General features: G+C 34.8%; 1 protein-coding gene across 2 annotated transcripts; it reads left to right on the forward strand.

Annotated features, from left to right (window-relative positions):
* Nucleotides 1-142: 142 nt before the first annotated feature.
* Nucleotides 143-18,623, forward strand: LOC123559451 (uncharacterized). Of its 2 annotated transcripts, none has more exons than XM_045351289.2 (10): nucleotides 143-342; nucleotides 3,726-3,911; nucleotides 4,156-4,277; nucleotides 5,871-6,000; nucleotides 8,165-8,284; nucleotides 10,649-10,828; nucleotides 11,157-11,273; nucleotides 13,530-13,661; nucleotides 14,957-15,029; nucleotides 15,866-18,623. In XM_045351289.2, the coding sequence occupies exons 1-10, from the start codon at nucleotides 294-296 to the stop codon at nucleotides 16,224-16,226; spliced, it is 1,470 nt and encodes a 489-aa protein (XP_045207224.2). In that variant the 5' UTR covers nucleotides 143-293; the 3' UTR covers nucleotides 16,227-18,623. The 2 variants fall into 2 exon arrangements, with proteins under 2 accessions (XP_045207224.2, XP_045207225.2); XM_045351290.2 differs by having other exon boundaries at nucleotides 145-342; nucleotides 13,548-13,661.
* The last annotated feature ends 7,349 nt before the right edge of the window (nucleotides 18,624-25,972 follow it).

Below are 25,972 nucleotides of genomic sequence, written 5' to 3' on the forward strand. Positions count from 1 at the left end.
AACCTTACTTAGTTGACATACAGTGATCAAACGTAGTAAATGATGAAAATGTATTTAGTACAAATAAACAGACAGGATTTGAACGGCATGGCAAGTCTAAATGCCTTGTTCAAAGCTTAATAATTTTGTTTTTGGCGAAAGTCATTTTAACCGATAAAACCACTAGTGCACTTACAGTAGACATCCTTAAAACATCCGATCAGAATTTCACAATATTTGCTTTTAAACTTCCTTGAAGTGTCGTTAACTATCCTACTTGATATTTCAAACGGAATAAATGCAGTGCGACAAACATGGAGATGTATTTATATTTTTCTTTGGTCTATTTTTCATTTATCCAAGGTAATGGTTTTATTCAATTGATAATTTTAATATTTACCTGCAAATTAATGTTTTGTACAGAAAGAAAAAAAAGCTCTAAACGTGCAAACGAAATTAACTCTGATAAGAACGATGTTGTAGGTATACTTAAAATGAACATGATATCTTGTATCAATAATTATTGTGATGTTGAGTTATGTACGGAGGTATTTATTAAACCATGCTGACTGAGATGTAAATTAGATTTTTGTTTTCTAGGATAGTATGTATTGTTTACAAGGAAACTATTATTCTGCGATCCTAATTTTAAAATAAATCTTATGTATAATGGGTCTTTAGTAAAGACAGGCAAAACCGACACATTTCTTGCGTCTGCAACTTTGTAATTTAATTTGACCAAATAAAACACTTTTAACACAAGTTACTTTATGCGATCAGTTTTTGTCGTATTGTTATAGCATGTAAGGGGCCGACCATTTGAACTTTGCGTCTTGTGCGATAGTTAGAGTTTGGGGTTTCTTGGAGTCAACTATTTGTTTTGCTATGAATGAGGATCAGATTTTTTTTCAGAATTTAAAGGCCAGAATCCTTTTTCACTGTGACATTTCCTTATTTTAATAATATTTACATTAGTTTAAATATATACTTTAATATTAGCATGTTAAAACTAATAAGCAGGATAAAAATACACAGTCTAAATTGCGTTGCATGCTTATGAATATTAGATAGCTAAATACCAACTATTTGTCTTCCTTGATTTAATTTTCAGATAAGAACCAAATGTTAGTATCTAATTTTGGCCACTGTCAATCCCAAGAAGAGAAATAGTTCAAATCTGCTAGTAATATGAGCCACGCCACGGGAAAACCAACATAGTGCGTTTGCGACCAGCATGGATCCAGACCAGCCTGCGCATCCGCGCAGTCTTGTTAGGATCCATGCTGTTCGCTTTCAAAGCCTATTGCAATTAGAGAAACTGTTAGCGGACAGCATGGATCCTGACCAGACTGCGCGAATCTGGATCCATGCTGGTCGCAAAACCACTATGTTGGTTTTCTCATGGCGTGGCTCATATATAGATATTAATGAAATGACTGATACCTAAACGTAAATGAGCTACCAGGACGAAGCCAGGCACAAATGATATGCAGTAACACAATAAGGGGTGGAAGAAGCCGACGCATAATGTCCCCAAAAAAAAGACGTATATCTGGATAGATAATGTCCAATTTTTTTTAATTATCAGTATAAGAATATGCCCGTGAATGTCGAGTGAAGGTCCGGACCTTTAGCCTCATAGGTAGCTGTGCTGATCTGTATGCCGTAGGGAAACTCTGGAAACAATGTTCACCTCTGTTTCGCAATAACAATTGCTTTTTAGTAAATAAATTATTGCTCACATCTTTCTGGACCTAATACAAGAAACGAGCAATCTTTTGTAAGATAAGTAATGATAAAGAGTGGATTGGTAGAGAAACGGAGAAGAAGCAAATTGTTTTAATAAAATTCTTACAGTTCTTACAATTCAGACGATCGTAAAATAATATATTTGAAATTTAAGTCTCATAATTAAGACTTGCATATCAACCGACACCATGTCTGTCCGGTCCACTTAAGCTATTATAAATACTTATGATACAATTGCGAGCGAATAGGGCAGATTATTCGTTTAAAGATTCAAAAATGCTCTGGAGTCTAAATTTGACACTATCAAAATTGGTTGATTAAGAGAATGTAGGGGAGGGTAGGGTAGGGGAGGGGTGTAAACTCGTTGTGAACGCCCCGAAAGCAGCTACTGTTTATGAAGAATTATATATGTATGTATACCTTCAGTGTAGGAGCATTTTAAACAACCAGAGTAGGAATGAATGTAGGAGCGAGAAACCCTACCCTGCAAATGTTGATATCTATTTTTTTTTAAACGCTAAATTATTCATTTCTGTGAGTTTTGAGAGAAAGAAAACTCTGTTATAAACTGAAGTTTCCTAAGTGCCGCTTTACCTTAAGAAACAACTATATTCTACAAACATTTCTTTATACATAAATGAATATGGTCATGTTATTTTAGGAAAATGTTAAAACATTTCTGTAGGAGAGTGTTGGAGTGGTGATGCGTCGGATTAAAATACTGAGTTCTAGCGCAATTTAACATTGAAAATAAAGTTGTCAATTTCTCTAGGTTTAAATATTTTAATGACAAATTAGTCCTATTATACTGTATTGGTTATAGTTTACATAATGAAATTACACCATACATCTTTAATACTTGCTATTATTCAGTAGTGTTAAATATTTAAATGTCGGAAATGATATTTTTCCTTGATCTTGAACAAAAAGTGTGATGTAATGACATTTATACTTCACTATTATATTACTATAAAATAGTAAATTAAAAGGCATTTTTAAGCAATTGATATTATTAGTTACACTGCTTGCTGGTGACAGGATACGGGATATACGCTGTCGAGAAAATCTACATCAGGCGAGAGCGAAGCGTATATCCCGTATCCTGTCACCGACAACCAGTGTAACGATTTTATCTTGCCGGCTACCTTTTAATCCTCGCTGTTATTGACATAACTTTTTATGTCAATAAAGCTACTTACAGTGCACACTGGAATCCTGCAATCTTCTCTGGTCATCATGCTTTGATTATAGTTGATTAACACCAGCCATAAAATGCAAAATGAACTGTATTTTGACAAAATCACAAATCACAGCTCATTTATACAGGTTATGAACTGGTTTTGAAAAACTTTTATGTTCCATCCTTATTTCTTTCGACAAATAATCAGATGTAAAAAATGTCTTAAAACGTCGGCTTTCGTCCCGTTTCCTGTTAATTCCTTTACAACAAACTGCTGTCTTACAAATATGTTAATTCCTTCGCTTTACGATGACTTAATTAAAACAAGATTTCAACCTGGTAATCGCGGCCATGTCATACAGAGTTACTTCCGCTAGATCTACTTACGGCTAACTTTACGAACCTAAATTAGATAGGGAAAATGAGAACTGTAATGAAACACTATTTTTTGTTTATCTCTGAAACGATATCTATAGCTGGAGCTAGCGATGTGGCAGCCATTTTGTTTTTAATCAAAGTTCATATCTGAAATGTACTTGCAGGATATGGAATATACCCTGTCGCCACGTGACGTCTATTAAATTGACCAGTAGAAATGCAAGGATCTTGTAGGAGGCAAGATGAGACTACATATATTCCTACAAGGATCTCTTCGATATTAGGCATTCAAGAGTTTGTAATAAAAATGCATTTACCATTTGTTCAAGGTGTATTAAAGACGCACGAAACGCATTGATACACAGCTATACAGAAATATTTTTACTGAATAGCTCTTATAAAGTCTGCTCCTAACATTTGTCTATTTTTATTCTGGTAGATTCCTGGTGTTACTTTGTTTCAAATACAAATGCAACATGGACAGAAGCAGACACTGAGTGTAAAATGGCGACACCTACAATACTGTATGAAAGACTTAAACTTGATATAACTATTGATAAACCGATCTTGAATCTTGGCGTATGGGTAGGATACTACGAGCATATGGCCTTATTCGATTATATTGGTAATATTTTTTATGTTTTCATCACTTCCAAATAATTGATAAACAGGTATATAATATCTGACAGGTGGGATTAGTAAAGGTGCAATTTTATTGATCAGTATTTTCTTATGACTAAATATACATAAAGATGGTTTATTAACGTTTGCAGTGTGGAAGCATATGCACTAAGACTCTAATTTGTATGATAGTTTGATTATTTATTTCAAAATGTTGTTATTAATAAAGATACAATTCTCTACGAAAGGTTGTATTAAAACCAAAAACATCCAGCCGATACCAACAGCTATACAACTTGGTAAATCAACACCAGGGCGATGCTATTCGGCATGCTCATACTCACAATACATTGGGATAGAGCAACGTAAGGTAAAGTGCAATATCTACTACAAGTATCTGTTTCTGTAACTTAAATGTACCGGTACGTTGATAAAATGTCCAGAAAGCATTTTTTGGGGTTGGGTTTAACGTCGCACCGACACAATCATAGGTCATATGGTGACTTTCCAGCTTTAATGGTGGAGGATGATTATTATTATTTCATCATGAGCGGGCACCCGGATAGAACCACCAACCTTACGTTAGACAGCTGGATGGCTTCCTCAGAATTCAACGTGCTGAAAGAGGCTCGAACCCACATCGGTTAGGGGCAAGTGATTTTAAGTCAGCGACCTTAACCACTCGGCCACGGAGGCCCCAGAAAGTACCTCTATGTAACGGAGTCGTATTTACCAAAGGTTATGTTATCAAAATATATTAATTTTCCATATCCAAAATATACCAGTAAATTCTAACTTCTGATCTAAGGATAAAATATAAAACGATTTTTACAGATCTAGATAATTGTCAGTGCTAGATTTAGGCATATGTCAAAATAAAGGCACCGAATGTCTTTAAATAAATTAAATTTCAATGGATGCTAATTGTTATATGAATTCTACACTTTATATAGAGTCTGTTCAATATAAGATCACATTGGCCCGATATCGTGAAATAATGTTGCCTGAACAATGTTTTATAACTTAAGACCTTAGTGTTTGTATTATATAAAACTGACTGAGCATCAATATGTTTAATAGACTTCATTTATCGCTTTATATCATTCATTAAGATACTGTAAAATATTAAACAGTTATTGTATGATGACGAGGTGTATGTTCAAGCTTTTGGACTTGGCTAAGGTGATACCTGCCGAAGTGAATATCACCTTGGTCAGGTCCATAGACATTTACCGATATCATTAGATAGTAAGTTTTTTTTATTTTATGACTTCACTGAAAAAGGTGTGATTAGTAGCTGCTATCTATTAACCGTAATGCTAAATTGCTCGTAAGAAAACATGTTAACAGATAGTCAGACAATCTGTATTAATTACTCATTAAGAAGGTTCTCAGAAGATTTTTTTGTTAAAAGATGTACATCTAGCTTAGCGCGTACATTTATTTTGAAGAATAACTTCTCTATCAATCTTTTAAGAAAAATCACTTTTGCAGTGAATATTACTTTCTGTTTGCAGCCGTATGAAAAGTAACTGCCGCTGAGATTAGCGGAATTTATGAGTCATAAAATGATAAACACTTATTGTATAATGATGAAGTGAATATCTAACAATTTTTGATCTAACCTAAGTGATATTTCATTCTAAGACTACACTAAAACAGAGTGGTCGTGGTTGTTGTAATAGTTATTGTCTTGTAATAAATTTAATGTTGGATTGTTCTTCATCAGAAAAATATGTTACGGGTAATCGTTCCTGTTCTACTAAACCAACCATAATGTACTATAAAAGCAAAAACTATTCTTACAGATATCTTTCATCCCTGTACATGTATAATATGCACACTTGATTTCCATGTAAAATATATTTGTAGTAAAGCGTGGATTCAAGTTTATAGATGATATCACTTTCAATGGGCCTGCCAAATATATATATAGAAACTAAAGCTTGAAATACATTTACAGTGCTATTGTTTTGACACGGAACCTGGTAAAAAGATCACTGAACAAGAATGCAATGAACCCTGTGACGACATGTCTCAAACTGTGTGCGGCGGAAAGGACCATATATCACTGTACAGAATAAGTACTAATGGTAAAGATTGTTGAATACATTTTCATTTGAATGTAATTCTTCTAATAGTTATTTTAATGTCCTTCATAGGACAAACTAGGAGTTTTTCTAAGTCTTTATAAGGTTGTAAAGTATACCTAACAGGAACTACCTATTTAAATTTAATATTGATGTTTCACATGTTGTAAAGCATGGTAAAACAAGAAAATATTCTATTGATTTCAATACTGAAAATGTTCTGAGAGTGTTGTTAAAGATAATAAAAATGAAACTATCTTACTTCGAACAGGTTACTTTATACTCTGTTCCATTTAAGTTGATGAGGAAAGTGTATTTGTGATCAAGAAAAACGAACATTGTAATAAAATATCTGCCGGTAAAATATCATGCTTTGTTACTTGTGTTCCAGTGGATGATTAGAATTTATTTTATGCTAACTGGTGAAATACTGAAAAATATCAGTGAGATATTTCTCTATATCACTCACGGTGCCGAACTTCTTTTTTTTCAGATAAAATTATCTCCCTTGAAATATATTCTTTAATTAACTCCCTTTGTTGCCTTTATAATTGCTGGTATCCTTTTTACTATTATCCTAACATTCAAGCCATACAGGAGACATGTACAGCTAGACAATCCTATATAGGAGAAGCTAGGTGTAATAAAATTTGCAGAAGAAATAATATTATAGATCTAATGCTCTAGAAATGTTACCTTATAAAGTGGTTGCTTGGCCTTGCCGTTAATGTAGCTATAGATACGTCTTTCCTACACGTTTCTTCGGTTCCTCACTATCGTATGGTAGATTTTACTGGCGACAGCACATTTAGTTGGTTGTTGTCTTAGTTTATTATCACAAGACATCAACTCAACCTTACGTAATATGCCAGCATTTTCGTCGAAATTCTTCCTCACCCAGCCAGTTGTGTTCCAAATTCCATCCCTATCCGTTATGCTATACAGCTCCTAGACCAATACATCCCTATCCGTTATGCTATACAGCTCCTAGACCAATATTTCCATTAAATCCATGATGATATTTAAGTCTGCAGCTTGATTTTCCAAGGACTTTCGGATATTCTTCAGTTGTTTACGTTTTTCAGGTTGTTTCATTAATCTGACCTTCAGCGTTTGTAAACAAAGCAAGCTTCCGGTTATTTAACGAACTGACGGCATTGACCGAAAAGTTTTTAATATGCTTACTTAACTACTGTCTGTTGGCCGCGGATTGTGCATTTATTAACAAAATATTTTAAATGTAGTTTTTGTTTTCAAAAACAAAATGGCGTCGTGTTGATTTCACGGACCTAATCACCAGTATTCGATATCAACGTGCATGAGTGTCTATGGTAATTTAGCGGATGCATCATATGTAACACAGTAGCCTAAATAAATCCTAATATCATCATGAAGTATTGGTTTTATTTGAACATGTTAGCATGTAATAAACAATAAATTCGTTGATCTTCACCAATTAGCATAAAATAAAAAGAAAATTTGTTTGTTTGCAGTGTGATATCGAAATATATCTTCACCGATAACGGAGACAATTCTGATATTTTCACTCAGGCTCCGCCTTCGTGAAAATATTAAATTGTCTCCCTTATCGGTGAAGATATATTTCGATATCACACTGCAAACAAACAAATATCCTCTATATAACATTGAATTATAGCTGAAATATCAAAGAGAAAATACCAAAAATTACCTCAATTGTACAGAAGTAAAGGCAGATGCCGTTGATGTAAAATTACTGTAAATAAATGGAAATTCTTGTTTTAAATATATTGAAATAAAGACAAAGATATCATATCTTTAACATCATGAAAATATATGCATCTTTCAATTAAATAATAGAAATTATAAATCTACTAGAACTATAAAACACTGTCATGGTGTTGCGAAAAGTGCTGTGTTGTGTGAAAGTTTGTTAAAACCAAAGATGTTATATGAAAAATGTTCGAAAGTGTTCAACTAATTTGCTGTTAGACATTCAGTACTTCCATATCAGTGAGCCAAATCCTAGAACAAGACACATATAAATGTGCTTAATGTAACGGAATTAAGCTATTTTACCTACAAAACCGTATAACTTTAATGGAGGTTCTTTGTTAGTTACCCTCTTTCAGTTTCTTATTTCAAAACTGGAACTGCAGGGCTCAATATAAATTCTTCTTTTTTTCAGACACGGATATCATTAAAAAAAGAGGAGAGCACAAATGCCTTCAGATAAATTTTAGCGACGGTGCCAAATATAACTGGAAAGATTGTAAAGAAGATCAAATGTGGGCCTCGTGTATATCAGGTTACTGTTTATTTTCACAACGTATTATTTTTTGCAGGTTCATGAATTTATCTTGACAGTTTTTCACTACACCAAAATCTGTTGCTGATAATTGTATCAATCCATCACTTGTCATCACAGACTAGCACAACAGACGTTTTAAATTTAACATTCCAATGTAGTTTTCTTCTTCTAATTGGAGCCTTTACTAGTTTTGTACGTGTAATACTTTTGTTCGTTTGACTGAGATTTCCTAATATAGAATACAATGCTGGAAGACTTCAAATGAATTATCTGAGATAGCCCGTCAGTTACCCAGCCCTCCTTTGACAAGAAGCTGTAGACCTTTTGCAATGATTGTCAGTGTGAGATAAAGTATGCTAGTAAGTAGTCTTGCTTTAGTACGCGGAGTAAATGTCAAAGGAATCTTCTATTGATTTAAGGTTATGCTGTAAGTTCCAATCATTTTATTACAATGTAGAATTTCGTTAAACCCTGATTTTTTTCAGAACATTAAACTATACTTAGAACATCAGGCAAATGAAATTTGTTTGTGTACTTGATTTCTTGCTAGATTGACTTAAAAAAGTACTTGGACCTAAAACAAGTTTTCAAAATGTGAGTCTATAGTCATAAGTAAAATCATAATTTTTATGACATTTTCGCGAATAGAACTTTTTTCCGCAATGTAGATGGTAGTTATAAACTAACATATGATTTATAATATGGCGAAATAAAATGTTTTGAACCGTGTGCTTATTTTTAAGATATTTACCCATTGCCAGTCGAGCTGACTTCGGTTAGACGCCGTACAGACGTCGGACCCCGACGTCGGATTTACATTGGATTTTGGTTGGACTTGAAAACCGTTTAGACGCCGGATCTCGACGTTGACTAGACGTCGGAATCCAACCATTTTCCAACCTAAATCCAACTACTTTTCAACCAAAATCTGACCAAATTTTCAACGTAATTTGCAATCAAACAAGTAATCAGCACATGTATTTTATCATCTTTATTTCATATTATGGCAACGTTAGTCTAATACAATAAGTCCAAAAAGTAATCCAGTAATTGAACCTTTCAAGTTTCGTCAAAATCCGTTTCCGAAAATCTCATGCGATATTGTAACATAATTTAATTTAATAATGTTTGATGTGCGAATGAACTATTATTTATCAGCGCATGTCCAGGCCTTTATGAAAACAAGTAAATATCTTTAATCTATACTAGCAAACATGATTATACCAGTTAGTTTTATAGCCAAAAACATTTATCAGACTTTCTATCCAACCTAATTCTAACGTCTTCTAGACGTCTAAGTCTGACGTCTATTAGACGTCGTGGATATGACGTTGGTTAGACGTCGCTGACGTCGCGACCAAAATCCAACGTCTAATCAACGTCGGTACGACGTCAGGTGTCTACTATATATATGTATATGGCCTACGTCGCAACAGCTTTACAAAACACTGCGATTAGATGCATATGTAAATAAGTGTTACTTAATAAGTAACTGATTAGTTCTATATCTATATATAATTTACATTCATTTATTGTATTAAAAGATAGGGTTCTATCACACCTGCGACATATTTCCCCCTCTCGAATAAATGTCGTGAAACTGTGTGAAAAGGCACAATTATTATTATAGTAGTAATGCAATGTGTTTACTGTATGACAGATCATCACAGTGAAAAAGTGTATGAAGTTTGTTTCAGTGAATACAGAAATACCATCTCGTGCAACAACTTAACAACTTAAACGTTAATGTCATACCCTTGTGAACAAGGCAAAAAGAGTTATGTAATCTGTATATGCCTGTCATGTCATCACAGTGAACAAGTACCATTTCCTAAAGCGGTTACTGAGATATAAGCTTACTTGCAAGAAACTTTAGGAAACGGACGCCGACGATGACTTGGGCGTCGGGGAAAGAATGAGTGCAACTGCTATACTTATATGTTAAGTTATACAGTGTATAAGTTTCTCTTTCATCTTACCATGAAGAGAGTTTCATAACCTAGAAGCAGTGTACGTAAAGTTTTTTTAGATATAATACAGTATGTCCAATCTGCTATTTGGAACACCAACCGACAAAGCGTCACAGTAGTTTGATCGTGAGGTAACCACAAAATAAGCAAATACAATCCAATAAGTTCTATATTAAACATTAAAATCAAAGAACATTATCATTTTTGCTTTATTGTGATACTTCCTGTTGTGCCCTCGGCGGGGCTACTGACTTTGCATAATATATCAATGAAGCTGAGGATACCAAAGTCAACATTGGTCGATCGTGTAATAAAACTAATTTTCATACTATAAGTAATACGATATGCACACACAATTTAAAAGTATTGTAAGCATGTTGTTTTCTTTAAGATTCCACACAACAAGAAGTCAAAATCCTTCAGGAAACGAAGTCTTGGAACGATGCGGCTAAATTGTGCTTTCAGCATAAAAGTTATCCAACCCGGTTTGTAGACATAATTCAAATCAGTGACAATAACAAATACTTTTGGACTGGGGTAGTACGCAGTGGTGTTATTTCCAAAAGTACCGGTAAGAGAAATATACATTTATATATATAACATACAAGCAGGTATCATGCCAATACATGTTTCATGCTTCTTTAGTATAATAGTGTTGATTAAATTAGATACAAGTCAGCTTGTGAGGAATATACTAAAACTTCTTACGAAGATGCTTGTAAATTTAAGTGTAAACAAACTACATTTGAACATCCTTCACACTATCTTTAACTAGTAACGTCATGTATGTTATGCACGTTGATTTTTTCTGATAAGGTCATAAACCAAATGATTAAACAAATTGTTCCCATTGACTTTATAGCACATTGTTGTGGGCACTCGACATTTTATTGTTTTAGAATTGGGTAACATTTCGTCTGACATCATGTATGGATATATGACATATAACATTCCTTCCGGATATGTTCTGAAGTTCACACAAGAAAACGATAAAAAATATATTCTTTGTGGAAATGGTAAATATGACTGTTTTTATCAAGTCAAATTTCTGTAATATCATTATATATGCATAGACAAATGTAACAAAAGCAAGGAAAAATAGTATCCTTTTGTGAGGAAAAATAATTTTGCCAGGAAAGTAATTCTTTAAAATTGGTAATTTGCTTTTTCTATTTTCATCAGCTTTAATCCGTCACAGATTAATCTTCAGTAGTTTTATAAATTTGCATAAGTTTTTCAATACTTAAGATAAAGTTTTGACAAAATTTTCAAGAACTGAAGCAACATCTAATAGTGACAAAAAATATCTCAAACTTCACCACCACCATTTCTACCACCACAACCACCACCTCCGCAGTGGTTGTGGTGATGGTGGTGGTGGTGGTAGTGGTGATGGTGGTGGAACTGGTGGTGGTGATGATGAAGTTCGAGTTGATTGCAGTTGCTGGAGAAGCCCTTTTCTTATATAGTAAAATTAAGTTACGACTTATAAGCGTTTGATCCATTTGAATTAGGATGTTGCTTGCGAGTGTTTAAAGATCCACCACAACCTAATGACCTCCCATATTTCCTCCCACAAAAACTTCGTGAAAATCATTCTGATGATTCAACTTTACTACAAGATGACAGGTGGACAACTTAGGCTATCGCTGAATTTATATGTTTTCACAAGTTGATCTGCATAATTATTCAGTCTATATCTTTAAGTATAGTTTTTAAAACATCGACAAATATTTCATACACAGTATAAACAAAATGTGGTCTAAACTCAACATACTACATCATATGCTGTGCATACTGCTACATTGATTTAGTAAAATGTTTAGACATTAAACACATTGCCTTGGCCTTATACTTGTATATTTCACTGTCAATATGTAAACTAGATACTTGCATTTTTCAAGCAAATCATAATTACCATCATGGAAATGCCAAAAAGTACAGTTATTTTGTGGTGGGTCTTTAATTGACTGTCGTATCAATAGTTATTTATATATGTATTGAAAAGAAAGTAAATATTACCTTCTACTGTCATTTTATCGCTTGTTAAATTTAGATTATTTGTTTTTCATTTTGTAGTAGGGTTGTTACTGAAGCATGATTAAAAGAGGTAACATAAATGTTTTTATACTAAAACGTGCACACATATTAGCTAACTTGTGCGCATGTAACAAGTTATAGGTGTTCAATACAAGCGCTCGTAGTTTTAAAGTTATACGTACGCAGTTGTTCTTCCTACTTATATGTGCCCTATCGTTTTATACTAATATGTGCGCACGTATTAGTATAAAACATTTATGTCACCTCTGTGGCACCGTAGGTTTCATTGACATAAGTATAATTATATCTCTTTTTATGAGCTTTTTATAAACCATTTTCATAGATCAAACACTACTGACATCTGATTAACAGACATTGAACGTTTGTTCTTTAAATATGGAATTTGAACCGCCTCGATAGCTAGTGGTAGAGCGTCCGCTTCGAGTGCGGGAGGTCGAGGGTTCGATCCTCGGCCGCGTCATACCAAAGACGTGAAAAGTGGTACCAGAAGCTCCCTTGCTTGGCGCTCAGCATTAAAAGGGAATCTGGCCTCTTCTCTCATACCCTCGTGGCGATGGATTCCATCAGGAATGAGGTGTCGAGAGTGATTAATATAAATTGAATAACTTCCTTCACAATCGACCTAAAATAAATTATGTATAAACTAAATATGGAATAAAGAAAGTTGGCTGTGTCTCTTTTCTAACACACATTAACTTGAAGGTAATTTGACCGTTCATATCAGACGTTTGATGCTAAAACTTACATAAATACTCAATGCCATATGCTTGATAATAAGACATATTATAACAACTCGAGTAAACAACTAACGCTTATTTTCCATCGAACAACGTGGATTTATTTCCAACACCATGTTTCGGTCTCATATTTTAATAATATCCTGGTGTTATACTTTTCCGGAACCCCGTACAGATGAACACTCTAGCGATTTGACGAGGAAATGCTTTTCTTTACTGAAAGAAGGGCCAATTGTTTACCACACATGAACAGACTCAGTCAAACTGAGACAGTACTTAAATCTTTGGTTCCCAAGAGATTAAACTTTTTTCTTTGATTCCACCAATTAATTCTTCAAGAGAGAAAATCTAGATTTAACAAATAAGCCTATCTTAAGAGCAATACTTTTAACTGCTTCCTCTTTATAAAACAATGCATATCCTACTTTAATATACAAATAATATGAAGAAAATTACTACATATATGTTTTGTAGATTTACATACTTTCACAGAAGAACCACCTACTTCATCAGTGCCGGAAACGGAAAATGCCACAACAACAACAGACGTGTCCACTAATCCTGGAAATAAGGGATTGGACGAGGAAGAAGTTGCAGACACACTAGGTAATGTACTTTTAATACTAATAAAAACATATTTGAATAAATTTACAGAATCACTAAAGGACATTCAGAGCATCAGTTCTGTGACATTTATTAGGTTTAGGTGACAATAACCTTAAGAGCGAAACTGCTTTCCGCTCAATACACAAAGAACGCTTTAGTTTACAGCAACTGATCAGTGCCGGTTATCAGTAGATAACTCCAGTTATTTTTTGGTCAGTATAGGAAATTATGCACAAATAACAAAACAAGTACAAAATATAAGTTCCTCAATACAGTACCGCATTTCAAAAGAAGTAATAATTTTTATTCGGAAGCCTTATTGTTGATCGACTGACAGTCATTTTCTTTTTTTGGGCTCACATGACCGACCGACAGGTATTCGCAAGGCTGTTTAGAGCTCTAAATCCATGTTAATGTTCGTATCCGGCATCGACCGTATATCATTTCCGTATTCGTCAAAAGGTTTTGATATATTCGAAAGTAGTTTTTCACATATGAGAAAAGTGGAATGCTGTTCCACGTATTTCTGTATTTATAAATTCTCTGCTACCATTATTTTTATATGCTGGTTGATTTCTGCCATTTTTTTATTATTTCGTTCTGTCGCAGCGACATAACGACAATCGACGTTACGGCGCCCTGACAAACGTCGCCCTGCCAAATATCATTATGACGCCCAGCCAAATGTTGCCATAACGTCGCCTCGTCAAATGTCGTCCGCCGAATGTCGCCCCGCCGAACGTCCTCCAGTCAAATGTCGCAAAATATCTTTCCACCGAACGTCATCCTACAAAACGTTACCCCGCTTGACTTTAGGGCCTGTATTTTGCTTGGCACTCGCTGTATTCCAGTGGGGAAGTAAAATAATTTTCTCTACGAGTTTTAGTTACTGCTCGGATAAGATGTGCAATGAATCATGCCGAACACCCTTACCAAAGTATGGTGTTAACCTTTCAAAGTTGATCTGGTGTTTGTTCGAAGGACAATCCATCTCAATGAGGAAAACATATGGTGTTTTTTCAATGATCGACAAATTCATAATCTAGATAAAACTTAAGACAAGCGTGCGGACGGGTGAACGGATGTACTCATGCACGCAACCAGGGACACATTAGAATTTCCTTCCACCTCCCTTCAATAAATTGATCCTTGTACTTTAAAAGGCAAGTGATAAGTAATGTTGTAGTGAAATAGTCCCTGACTGATATTAAGATACAACCGTAGCTTGATTTACCTTCTTGTAAGGATGCAGAATCATTAGGAAGAGCACACATCTATTTGCTTTGATACTTCAGGTATAAGTGTTACAGTCAGCACCTTAATTGTAGTCATCTTTGTGGTTGTGGCAGTAATGCTGATGAAAAAGCGGTATGTCTTTATACTTTAGCTGTAAAAAGGTAAAGATACGTATGTACGCGTTTTTCTAGAAATATTCAGATGACGTCAATATCAAGTAAAGATACATTTAAATAATCACATTTCTAATATAAACATGTAAAACAAAATAAATAATATACGCACCCGCTCTCCTTAATCATCGATCATTATTTGAGCCGCGCCATGAGAAAACCAACATAGTGGCTTCGCGACCAGCATGGATCCAGACCAGCCTGCGCATCCGCGCAGTCTGATCAGGATCCATGCTGTTCACTAACGGTTTCTCTAATTACAATAGGCTTTGAAAGCGAACAGCATGTATCCTGACCAGACTGCGCGGATGTGCAGGCTGGTCTGTATCCGTGCTGGTCGCAAAACCACAATGTTGGTTTTCATTTGGCGCAGCCCATTTAAATAACATTTTAATGACTGTTTTGTGGTCGAGTTGTGCTATAACTACATGTATTTTGTAATCTTGTTGTCTCGGTAGCCACATGAAGGATAATTCATTGCTTGTAACTATTTATCATCATCAGAAGAATTATTTTGGTTCGTATCATTTGCAAATAATGTCTTAACACTTGCATAAAAGTATACCCTTCACGGTCGTTAGGATAATTAAAATTATTTTGCTTCTAAAAGGACATTACATTCTTTAATATATGTCTTATTGCGTTATATTTGAAATAACATTAAACAAGGACAGTTTTTTAAAATTTATTTCATGCGTCATTTTAATGTCATGGTTGATACTAAAACAATTGGTTTATTATTAGTATCATTTTAGACAAGAGAAACCTACTTTTAAATATTCCTTTTACTAACAGGAGAACGAATCAAGAGACACGTCTGACTGAAGTTGGATACGTACCCGAACAAACTAATAACGTAACACATATTTCTGATGAAGCAGGAGACGGTGCTTACACAACAATTCAAAGCAATGGCACAGGAGGAGCCAGCAAAGAAATCGGAATACAAAATCCACAAAAGATTGTTTATGAGTCATTGGGTGAAAGAAACGATAAGGAACACGGCTATGGAACAGCAAATACACAAAGGCGTGCTTATGAGTCATTAGGTAAAAGACATGATGAGGAACACAGCTATGGAACACCAAATACACACAGAAATGCTTATGAGTCATTAGGTGACAGACAAAACAAACACACAGCGATGAAACATTAAACCAAACAGTTAACTTTAGACTTTATGAATGGGTTGAGTAAACACATAAATGTACTAATGAACGGGATACAATATACTTATACATAATATATATTAAGTACTATATTTGTATAAATATCTGTGACAATTTCTTGCCATGAAGAGATGGAATAATCAGAATAAATTGTATATTTGATGTATTAACAAGTGAACGAGTATTGCAGTGGCAATATGGAAGTCCCCTTCCGGTAAAAAAAAATACTTGACCTCCAATAGTTACATTGACCTTTGACCGACAACCATGAGTCATGTGCGCGATACATAGTCTATCCATGGGCAACATTTCCGTGTAGTACGAAAAACTCTTCAATGCAATTGAAAGTAATGGAGCAGAAACAAATTTTTACTTGACCTCGAACAGTGACCTTGACCTTTAACCGACAAGCATAGATCATGTGTTGACACATTATCTCATCATGGAGAACGTTTGTGTGTAGTGCTTAAATATCCTTCAATGCAATTAAAAGGAATGGAGCAGAAACAATTTTTACTTGACCTTCAATAGTGACCTTGATCTTTGAGCTACAAGCATATAGCATGTACGTGCATAATATATATAACCAAGGTTTAAGAGCCTCGCTTGAGTTTTTGAGCTATCGCAGGATCTAGATTTGCGGACGGAAACCGGTAGGGGACTAATAACGTATCTCATAACATTCAATTATTGCCATAATTAATTATACTAGTAGTTGTATTGCTGTTAATAATAACATTTGGGCGATTTATGATTAATCACAAATTATATTATATACAACTGGTAAAAGGAACCAACCATTAATTAGAGCAAGTACTGGTTGTAAAATGTACGGATTTTGACCAATCAGAAGTAACATTTGAGCCGTGCCATGAGAAAACCAACATAGTGGCATCCGCTTTCAAAGCCTATTGGAATTAAAGAAACTGTTAGCGAACAGCATGGATCCTGACCAGACTGCGCGGATACGCAGGCTGGTCTGGATCCATGCTGGTCGCAAACCCACTATGTTTGTTTTCTCATGGCACGGCTGATTTATACTTCTATAAATCACAACATGCTTCTTTAGATAGCACAAGATTGCTAGGGTATACATAGGTAGACTGATGATAGTGAGATCATTGTGTATCCAACGATTGATGTAGATACATCGGGGATTCAACTAATAATTTATCCCAGAACCTTGATCAAAAAGTGAGCATCGGAAAGCTGAGAAAGAGACATAATTGGTTTTAATCGATTGAGAAATGAAGCAACTAACACAGAAAGTAAAACTTTTAACATTACGAAGTTTGAAACGAATCAGTTGTTTCTACCAAATGATGCCTGACATTATGCAAACGACATGTAGAACATGTTGTGCTTGCTTTCATATCAATGAGAGGCAAAGAATACGCCTGTCATATCGTTGGAAACATCAATTTATGAATTTAAAAGATAACTGATACTCTCCTGCAGAGTGATATGTCTTTAAACATGAATTGATAGAAACGTTAAGGCAAATGTACTGCAGAACAACAAAGAAAATATTGCGTAGTCTTTTATATAAAACGTTATTACTATGTATGTTTAATTATGCATATATACTATTTCATTGTTATAAAGAAAATGCTTAATTTATTTTAGGCTTTACACTGAAAGAGAGCGGCCTTAAACATGTATGGAAGTTAATAAACATTTGTGCAATAAGCAAATGTGCTGATGTTTGCAGCATCATGATGGAAAAATACATTCTTTCATTTTTTGCCTATTCCTTTGCATATTTTGTTGTTGCTATGCATCGTAAATTATATATTTATAGTATCTGTATTTACTATTTCATTATTAGAAAATAAATACTAATCTAGCTACTCTATAAAGTTAACAAACTTTATAACCGATCGGTTTCAAGTCACAGATATTGAGTTCATGGTATGTATTCTTCATGTGTTTCTCTCATTAGCGATGTTTAGCAGCAGGCTTAAATCTAATAACTTGTAAGACATATATAATACTTTGCACAATCAGACACGATTATATAGCGCAGGCGAAAGTCATGTAAACAGTTGATAAAAGTGAGAAAGACCTCAGGTAATGCGAAATTAAAAGAATATAAAAAGACTAGTGCTATGGTTAAAAAGAAACAAGTGAATGAATATTGCCATGCAATACAAAGTCCCCTACTGGAAGGCACCTTATTTTCTCTACTGCAGTATAACATAATGAACCGATATCTGTCAATGATGTATAAACAATATTGTACTATATATACAATATAATAAAACAAAGCACTTGGATTAAAATTTGCATATATAAAAATGTACAGTTGTTTTCATTTGGATTTTTTGGCCGATTATACAAAAAGTTATCATAAAAGTTATTTATAGTAACAACAAAGTGAAATTAACCCTAAAAAAAAAAAATCTATAAAATATTAGTCCAAAAGAAACTCTTTACCAGGTAGAGATAGATCAAAATACACCTAAAATTTGGATGTACCGTGCATGTTGTACCACAGAAAAGTGGTCTCAATTTTTCCCTACGGCCAGTAATAAAAAAGTTATAATATAATCTATTTATAGTAACAACAAAGGGACACAATTCTAAAAAAAGTGTGCCTCATAGTGGTGAACATTTCTGCCAAGTTACATCAAAATCCCTCCATGCATGAAGAAGAAAAGCTCCGGACAAAGTCATTGCTGAATTTGACCTTTAACCTCTAAGTATGACCTTGACCTTAGACCTAGGGACCTGGTTCTAGCGCGCGACAATTCGTCTCATGGTGGTGAACATTTGTGCCAAGTTACATTAAAATCCCTCTATGCATAAAGAAGAAATGCTCCCGACAAAGTCATTCTTGAATTTGACCTTTGACCTCTAAGTATGACCTTGACCTTAGACCTAGAGCCGGGGCTTTGCGCACAACATGTTGTCTCATCCATGGAAATGTTTGTGCCAACTGATATTTAAATCCTATTTTGCATGACAAAGTTATAGACCGGACAGGAAAAAAATCCTATTGACGTTTGATCTCAAAGTGTGACCTTGACCTTTAAGCTAGGGTTCTGGGTGTTGCGCATGACACGTCGTCTCATCATGGGGAACATTTATGCCAAGTAATATTGTAATCCCTTCATGGATGACAAAGCTCTGGACTGGACAGGAAAAAAACCCTATTGACCTTTGGCCTCGAATTGTGACCTTGAGCTAGGGGTCCAGGTTTTGCGCATGACATGTTGCCTCGTCATGGGGAACATTTGTGCCAAGTAATATCAAAATCCCTTCATGGATGGCAGAGTTATGGACTGGACAGGAAAAAAGCCCTATTGACCTTTGACCCCCAATGGTGACCTTGACCTTTGAGGAAGGGCTCCGGGATTTGCGCATGACATGTTGTCTCATCATGGGGAACATCTGTGCTAAGTAATACTGAAATTTCTTAATGAATGACAGAGTTATGGACCGGACAGGAAACAGACCCTGTTCATGCCATGTTAACATTTGACTGCTAAGTGTGACCTTGACCTTTGAGCTAGGGGTCTGAAAGTTGTGCATGACACATCGTCTTATTATGAGGTACAATTGTGCCAATTGATATTAAAATCCCTTCATAGATGGGAGAGTTATGGACCGGACAGGAAAAAAGCCCTGTTGACCTTTGACCTCAAATTGTGACCTTGACCTTTGAGCTAGGGGTGCGGGTTTTACGCATGACACGTCGTCTCATCATGGGGAACATTTGTGCCAAGTAATATTAAAATCCCTTCATGGATGAAAGAGTTATGGACCGGACACGAAACAGACACTGTTCATGCCATGTTAACATTTGATTGCTAAGTGTGACCTTGACCTTTGAGCTAGGGGTCTAAAAGTTGTGCAATACACATCATCTTATTATGAGGTACAATTGTGCCAAGTGATATAAAAATCCCTTCATGGATGGGAAAGTTATGGACCGGACAGAAAAAAAGCCCTGTTGACCTTTGACCTCCAATTGTGACCTTGACCTTTAAGCTAGTGGTCTGGGTTTTGCGCATGACACGTCGTCTCATCATGGGGAACATTTGTGCCAAGTAATATTAAAATCCCTTCATGGATAAAAGAGTTATGGACCGGACACGAAATTGCGGACGGACGGAATGACAGAATGACGGAATGACGGAAAAGAGCATTCCTATAGTCCCCGAAACTGGTTTTCAACCAGTAGGGGACTAATAAAGGGTACAGTTGGCAGTCGCCCAACACATAGATCACGGCTAGGTCTGGATTTTCCATATATTGGGAGGAAGTTCAACAGTCGGATTGATCTTGGACAGAAGGAATTTCAGTAATATTGTGTCAATTAGGAATTTGGTGATGTGATGTTGGTCAGCATGGAACAAGTTATATTTGATTTCGTAAAATACGATCAGAGAAGTTTGGTGGTGGTGCTTTTCTTAGGTTTGTCAGTTTAGTGTATTTATTATATCGGAAACACTGCTTGTAAAATTCTGTCGTAACTGTTGCAGACATTGCGTGCTCCTTCCGTGACTTATTTTAATTTTGGTAGTCAGAGGCTTCTGTAAGGGTTGACAAAAGTGCTGAACAATATTCTAGGCGGAAATAGGTGTTATAAACCTTTATCGTAATTTCTTTATAGTTTGTCTTGGTATTACACATGATAAAGAGTTTTCCGCTTTGGATGTAATATTTTTGATTTGGGCTGGCCAATTTAGAACTTTAGGAATTGTCATTCTAAGGTTTTAAGCGACATAGTTAATGTAATGGAAAAATATGAGCTCATTTTCCTAGTTATTCGTAACACCTCACACTTATTAGGGTTGCAATTCATGGACCAGTCCGGTTCCTACCGAGCAAGTGCTCACTTTGTAACGTTTTGTACACAAGTAATGATTTGACTGTTAGAGACACTTTTTATCATTTGTAAGAAGTCTGTTTTTTTCTGCATTTTACGGAGAATGTAATGTCGTTAATGTAGGAGAGTAAGAGACAAGGGCCAAGAACAAAGCCTTCGGAAAGACTGGACAGGTAGACTGTCTAAAGTGCAGCCATCTACTCCCAGCCTGCGTGACTATATCCGCCCGATATATGTATAATGTCGGAATGTCGGCAAATTGTGCCGATGTAGGGCCGACGTCGGGCCGTTGTAGTGCCGCAAAATATTGAAATCAGTAGATCGACAGCAATCAGTGTAACTATTGCGTACGTCGGATTGACATCGGGCCGATATTTGATTCTCTAATATAACTATATTTTTCAAAATAGTATTGATAAACGTGAAAAAGTAATCTAATCCTTTATATGTGCTAATTTATTAAGCAAATATGATGTATTGCCAGAATTAATCAAACTAGGTTCCAAACACAATTTGTAGATGGTATTTAACAAAATTTTATATGTAATAAAGGGAGGTAATAATTAAGATGCATTTTTATTTTTATGTAAAATGCCGCCATAGAAATATTAATATTTACAAAAAATTGAAAATATAAATATGTTTAAAATTCTAATTGAACAATTTTAATAGTGTTAAGAATATACAGAAAGCTTACGTAACTGTAGTATATTGTTGTGAAAAATATTTTTCAATAAAATCAAATAAGCATCATACACATGATGCGAGACACATCAGTTCTCAAGAAAAGTACTCTGAGAATTTATGAAGTGTATATTTTAAGAAAACTTTGATAAAGCACTGCGTGTCAGACTATTTCTCGACCACGATATGATCTACCAATATCAGGCCGATATCATTTTGATGTTGGCCAAATATCATTTGCCAATATCGGACCAATGTCAGTGTGATGTTGGCCCGATCGTCTGCCGACGTCGGGCCGACATCATTCCTATTTGCAGCCGAAATTGAAGCCGATATCAGGCCGTTATAGAAAACGATGTCGGTTTGATATCGGGCCGATATAGAATGCTGGCTGGGCTACAGCCCTTGAATGTATCACTCCATCGTGATGTTATAGGGCGGACTTCTGGCTGTTCAAGTTTGAATGTTGTTCAGCCTCATCAAGTGCTTTCTTAAAGTCTATAACAGTGCTTTGTTCTTGTGTGAACATTGCAGTATAAGATTACTGAGTCCAATTAAGGTGTCTTTTATATGAAATCAGTTTGAAGGACTTACTTCTGAAGTTTGTATTGCTATCAAACTCGTGAGTATTTTGAAATCAGCTTTTTAGGAGATGTTATCATCATAAGTGTGTTACAAAATTGAATATGCTTCTTTTGATATTTTTAAACTATTCTGAAATATTGTATTAAATGTAAGGTAGCCGTTTATAAATTTAGCCTAGTATTTTTTTCTATCAGTATTTTTGTTTTGATTAAGATATGAATGTTTTAGATTTGTGTAATAAGACATAGTTATTACTCAAATGGTGTGCGTTTGATTTATAAATAAAGATATCTCTCTATTTAATTCACATTTGCTATCTCTTTACTTGTGATCAATGATTCAAATCATTGTATTTCTTGTTATAACCTTGCTTAGTTGACATACAGTGATCAAACGTAGTAAATGATGGAACTTTATTTAGTACAAATAAACAGACAGGATTTCAACGGCATGGCATGTCTAAATGCCTTGTTCAAAGCTAATTGTTGAAGTTTGCAAAGAGACAAATGGTGTAGTGGAAATTTAAATTTGCCCTTTATAAATGCTTCCAAGGATACTTTCAAGAGGAATTTACCCTGTTACACTGTGAGAAATTTTCAATAGTAGAAGATTTTCTTATCGGCAATGGCATGTCGAGAAACAGTTAAATGAGCATTTTAACACTCAATCTTTGTTTACTTACATTTTAGAACAAATTTTCTAGTAGTCTCATATGTCTCTTATTAAGATGCCGGAATCGTACTTGCCTCAGACCGTAGACTCCATAAAATAACTACAAGTCAAGACGGATGAGCGGCCAAAATATCTAAAAGCCATGGTTGAACTTAGGAAACACAAAAAGTAAGTTACACTGAAGAACCACGTTTAAAAACGTAATTAAGATTACATAAACCAAGCTTGAACTTGAGAAACACTAACAGTATCGTAGTTCTACGTTGTTATACCACAGTCACACATACGGCGCAAATAGCTACGTCGAGCTACGGATAGAAACGTAGTAACCCGTATCGATCCGTACCTGAGCCGTACGAATTGGTACGAATTGATAGGGCTTACTACATTAAGGTACGTCTCAGGTACGTTTCAATACGGGTCGATACGGATTACTACGTTTTTATCCGTGGCTAGACGTAGCTTTCCGTGTCGTATGTGTGACTGGGGTATTACATAAAATAACCACGTTTCTAGACAGATGGGCAGTTCCAATATTTAAAATACCAAAGCTGAACTTCGGAGACACGAAGTATTGTAGTTCTATGTTGATCTACACGAAAGTACCACGCTAAACTGAAGTCAATTCGAATTGGGTTAGTTGCCTAAAATTCTATAACAAAAGACCGAAGCCCAATTCGATTTAAACATAGACTTTATTAAATATATTTAAGAAATAATATATCTCATCCAGTGATTTGTCGTTGAATAAATCATTGTTTGGAGATCAGATGCGAAGGAATTATATCACGAGGGCGCAGCCCGAGTGATATAATAATACGCATCTGAACGACAAACAATGATTTATTCAAGACCAAATCACTAAATGAGATATATTATTTCGATTCTAACACGTTACCAAGAATTTTAAAGTACATCCTTGACGACATTCATTAAAAATTTGCCCATTTTCAATCGGTTTCTTTTCCAGCGCGACGTTAGACGCCATGACGTAATAATTGTGATGTCAGAACAGTGATTTGTTGTATAATAATTCACTGTTTTCTGCCTTCTTTGTTTAATAGGAAAATGAATCGGATCGTATTAGAATTCCTCAACAAAATATATGTATGCGTTATAGACAACGATCAAGCAAATATCAATAAATGAATGGCAAAAATACATAAGATATGAATTAGATATCAGTCAGTTGAATAAAAAGTATTAAAGTCTACAAGGTTACCTCTCAAACATCTCCAAATTACACGTAAACTAACAAATGCTAAATGTAATCAAAGTATACAATGTCATTCGTACTAACCTATTAACCAAAAAACCTATAACTACCTGAAAGCCAAAGAAGTCAACGTCTTCGGAGGTATAAAGTGGAATCCTTAAAGCCACTCAAAAACAACGATTAAACTGCAATAAAATTACCTGTAACAGAATTATGAATAAATTGCGTGACCCTTACCTTCGGTCATTGCACCATGCATATGTCGACGTAGCCCAATCGGCAATTATTTGTTTGGGTTCGTGGTTGTCCAAGTCTGGCCATATAGATAACAGCAAAATATGTTAATATCCTAGATATTTATTATCATATATATAATGACACATAAACGTAATCCCGTAATTCAATGTCAAGATATCAAGTGCCATAAAAGACTACGTAAAATATTATACATAAGGTTAAAATACTTGTACACATGGTTATTACGTACCGAATAAAGGCTTTCATCTCAGTGTTGTTATATTTTCTGGTCCTTCGGAGTCATTGATTTCAATTCATTTAGATTTGAAGATTGAATACTGCTTAAGCCGGTGCTAGGTGGCGTGGGCAGTGTTGCATTTTCCTTTACTGCTCATGAACAGACTCATTCAAACGAAGTCTGCAATTTTCACTGTTTGCCTTGTTTGCGGTGCTTCCGAGGGATCTACTTTCCAGATTTTAATTGTGTACAGATTCCAGGTAATCAGGCAAATATATGAAAACTGGCTTATGTTTGAGCCATATTACTAACTTAAACTCTGAAATGATACTTTATGGTTAACAGAATGTAACAAAAATATAAACTAACCTGCAAAATATGTAAGTAACCTAGATATTTATTATAAAAATCAAAATCAGTACCTGGACTGACAAACATTCATATGAGAAGCTTTCTGTCAGGAAATATCAAATGAATAACATACTGGTTAGTTAAATTTAGCGTGTTTTGTTCTTTGAAGACATTCATTTTTTTTTTCGTTTTTACATAATATAAAGAACAAAAACTGCTGATATAGTAGAAAATAAAGACGATGATAATGAAGATGAAGAAAAACAACAAAAATATGATATTGATTTTCGTACATATGGCAGATCATACTAGTGCGTTGATCCTTGTATCACATGTAGTTCCAGTAACATTTGGTATCGCTTGAGACCAAAAGATGAGGGTGAATCGAAATGGAATATACCTCACGGGACGTGGTACAAAATTTCAAGACAAACAACATCGTTATAAGCGCGATAAATCTAGTCATTAATATTATATCACGCACAAGTGTAATTTTCCGCGACAGTCAATCTGACCAATTAGGATACAGATTCAAACAACATCACAAAGTGTCGGTGAAGATGCAAGATATATCAATTTGTTTGTAATTGAAATTCAAATTCCGGAAAACACCGATTCGATCATGACACATGATGTTGTATTAACTTTTCTGACAAAGCATGCATTTTGAACGGAAATGTATATGCATGTCATAACACATTATTCAAGAAATGCTCACGTTTTTTTTCTGTTTTCAGTTGCACCACAAGCTAAATTATGACCTTTCAATTACTAAAATTTCATATAGCAAGGACAATAGATTTATATCAACGTAGATATATTTACTATCAAAGAACATGATACTTGGGCTATTACATTTGCATGCTCTCCATTTGGCGATATACATGTCCAGACATCTTCGTTTAAATATTTACAC

The sequence above is a fragment of the Mercenaria mercenaria genome, unplaced genomic scaffold (assembly GCF_021730395.1).
Source record: "Mercenaria mercenaria strain notata unplaced genomic scaffold, MADL_Memer_1 contig_1785, whole genome shotgun sequence".
NCBI lineage: Eukaryota > Metazoa > Mollusca > Bivalvia > Venerida > Veneridae > Mercenaria > Mercenaria mercenaria.

What these genes read in the sequence shown, in the direction of transcription:
- LOC123559451 (XM_045351289.2), top strand. Translation starts at nt 294, where the DNA reads ATGGAGATGTATTTATATTTTTCTTTGGTCTATTTTTCATTTATCCAA. An exon ending in GGCCTTATTCGATTATATTG is followed by an intron (nt 3,912 to 4,155) that starts GTAATATTTTTT and finishes TCTCTACGAAAG; the next exon opens with GTTGTATTAAAACCAAAAAC. An exon ending in GTGGGCCTCGTGTATATCAG is followed by an intron (nt 8,285 to 10,648) that starts GTTACTGTTTAT and finishes GTTTTCTTTAAG; the next exon opens with ATTCCACACAACAAGAAGTC.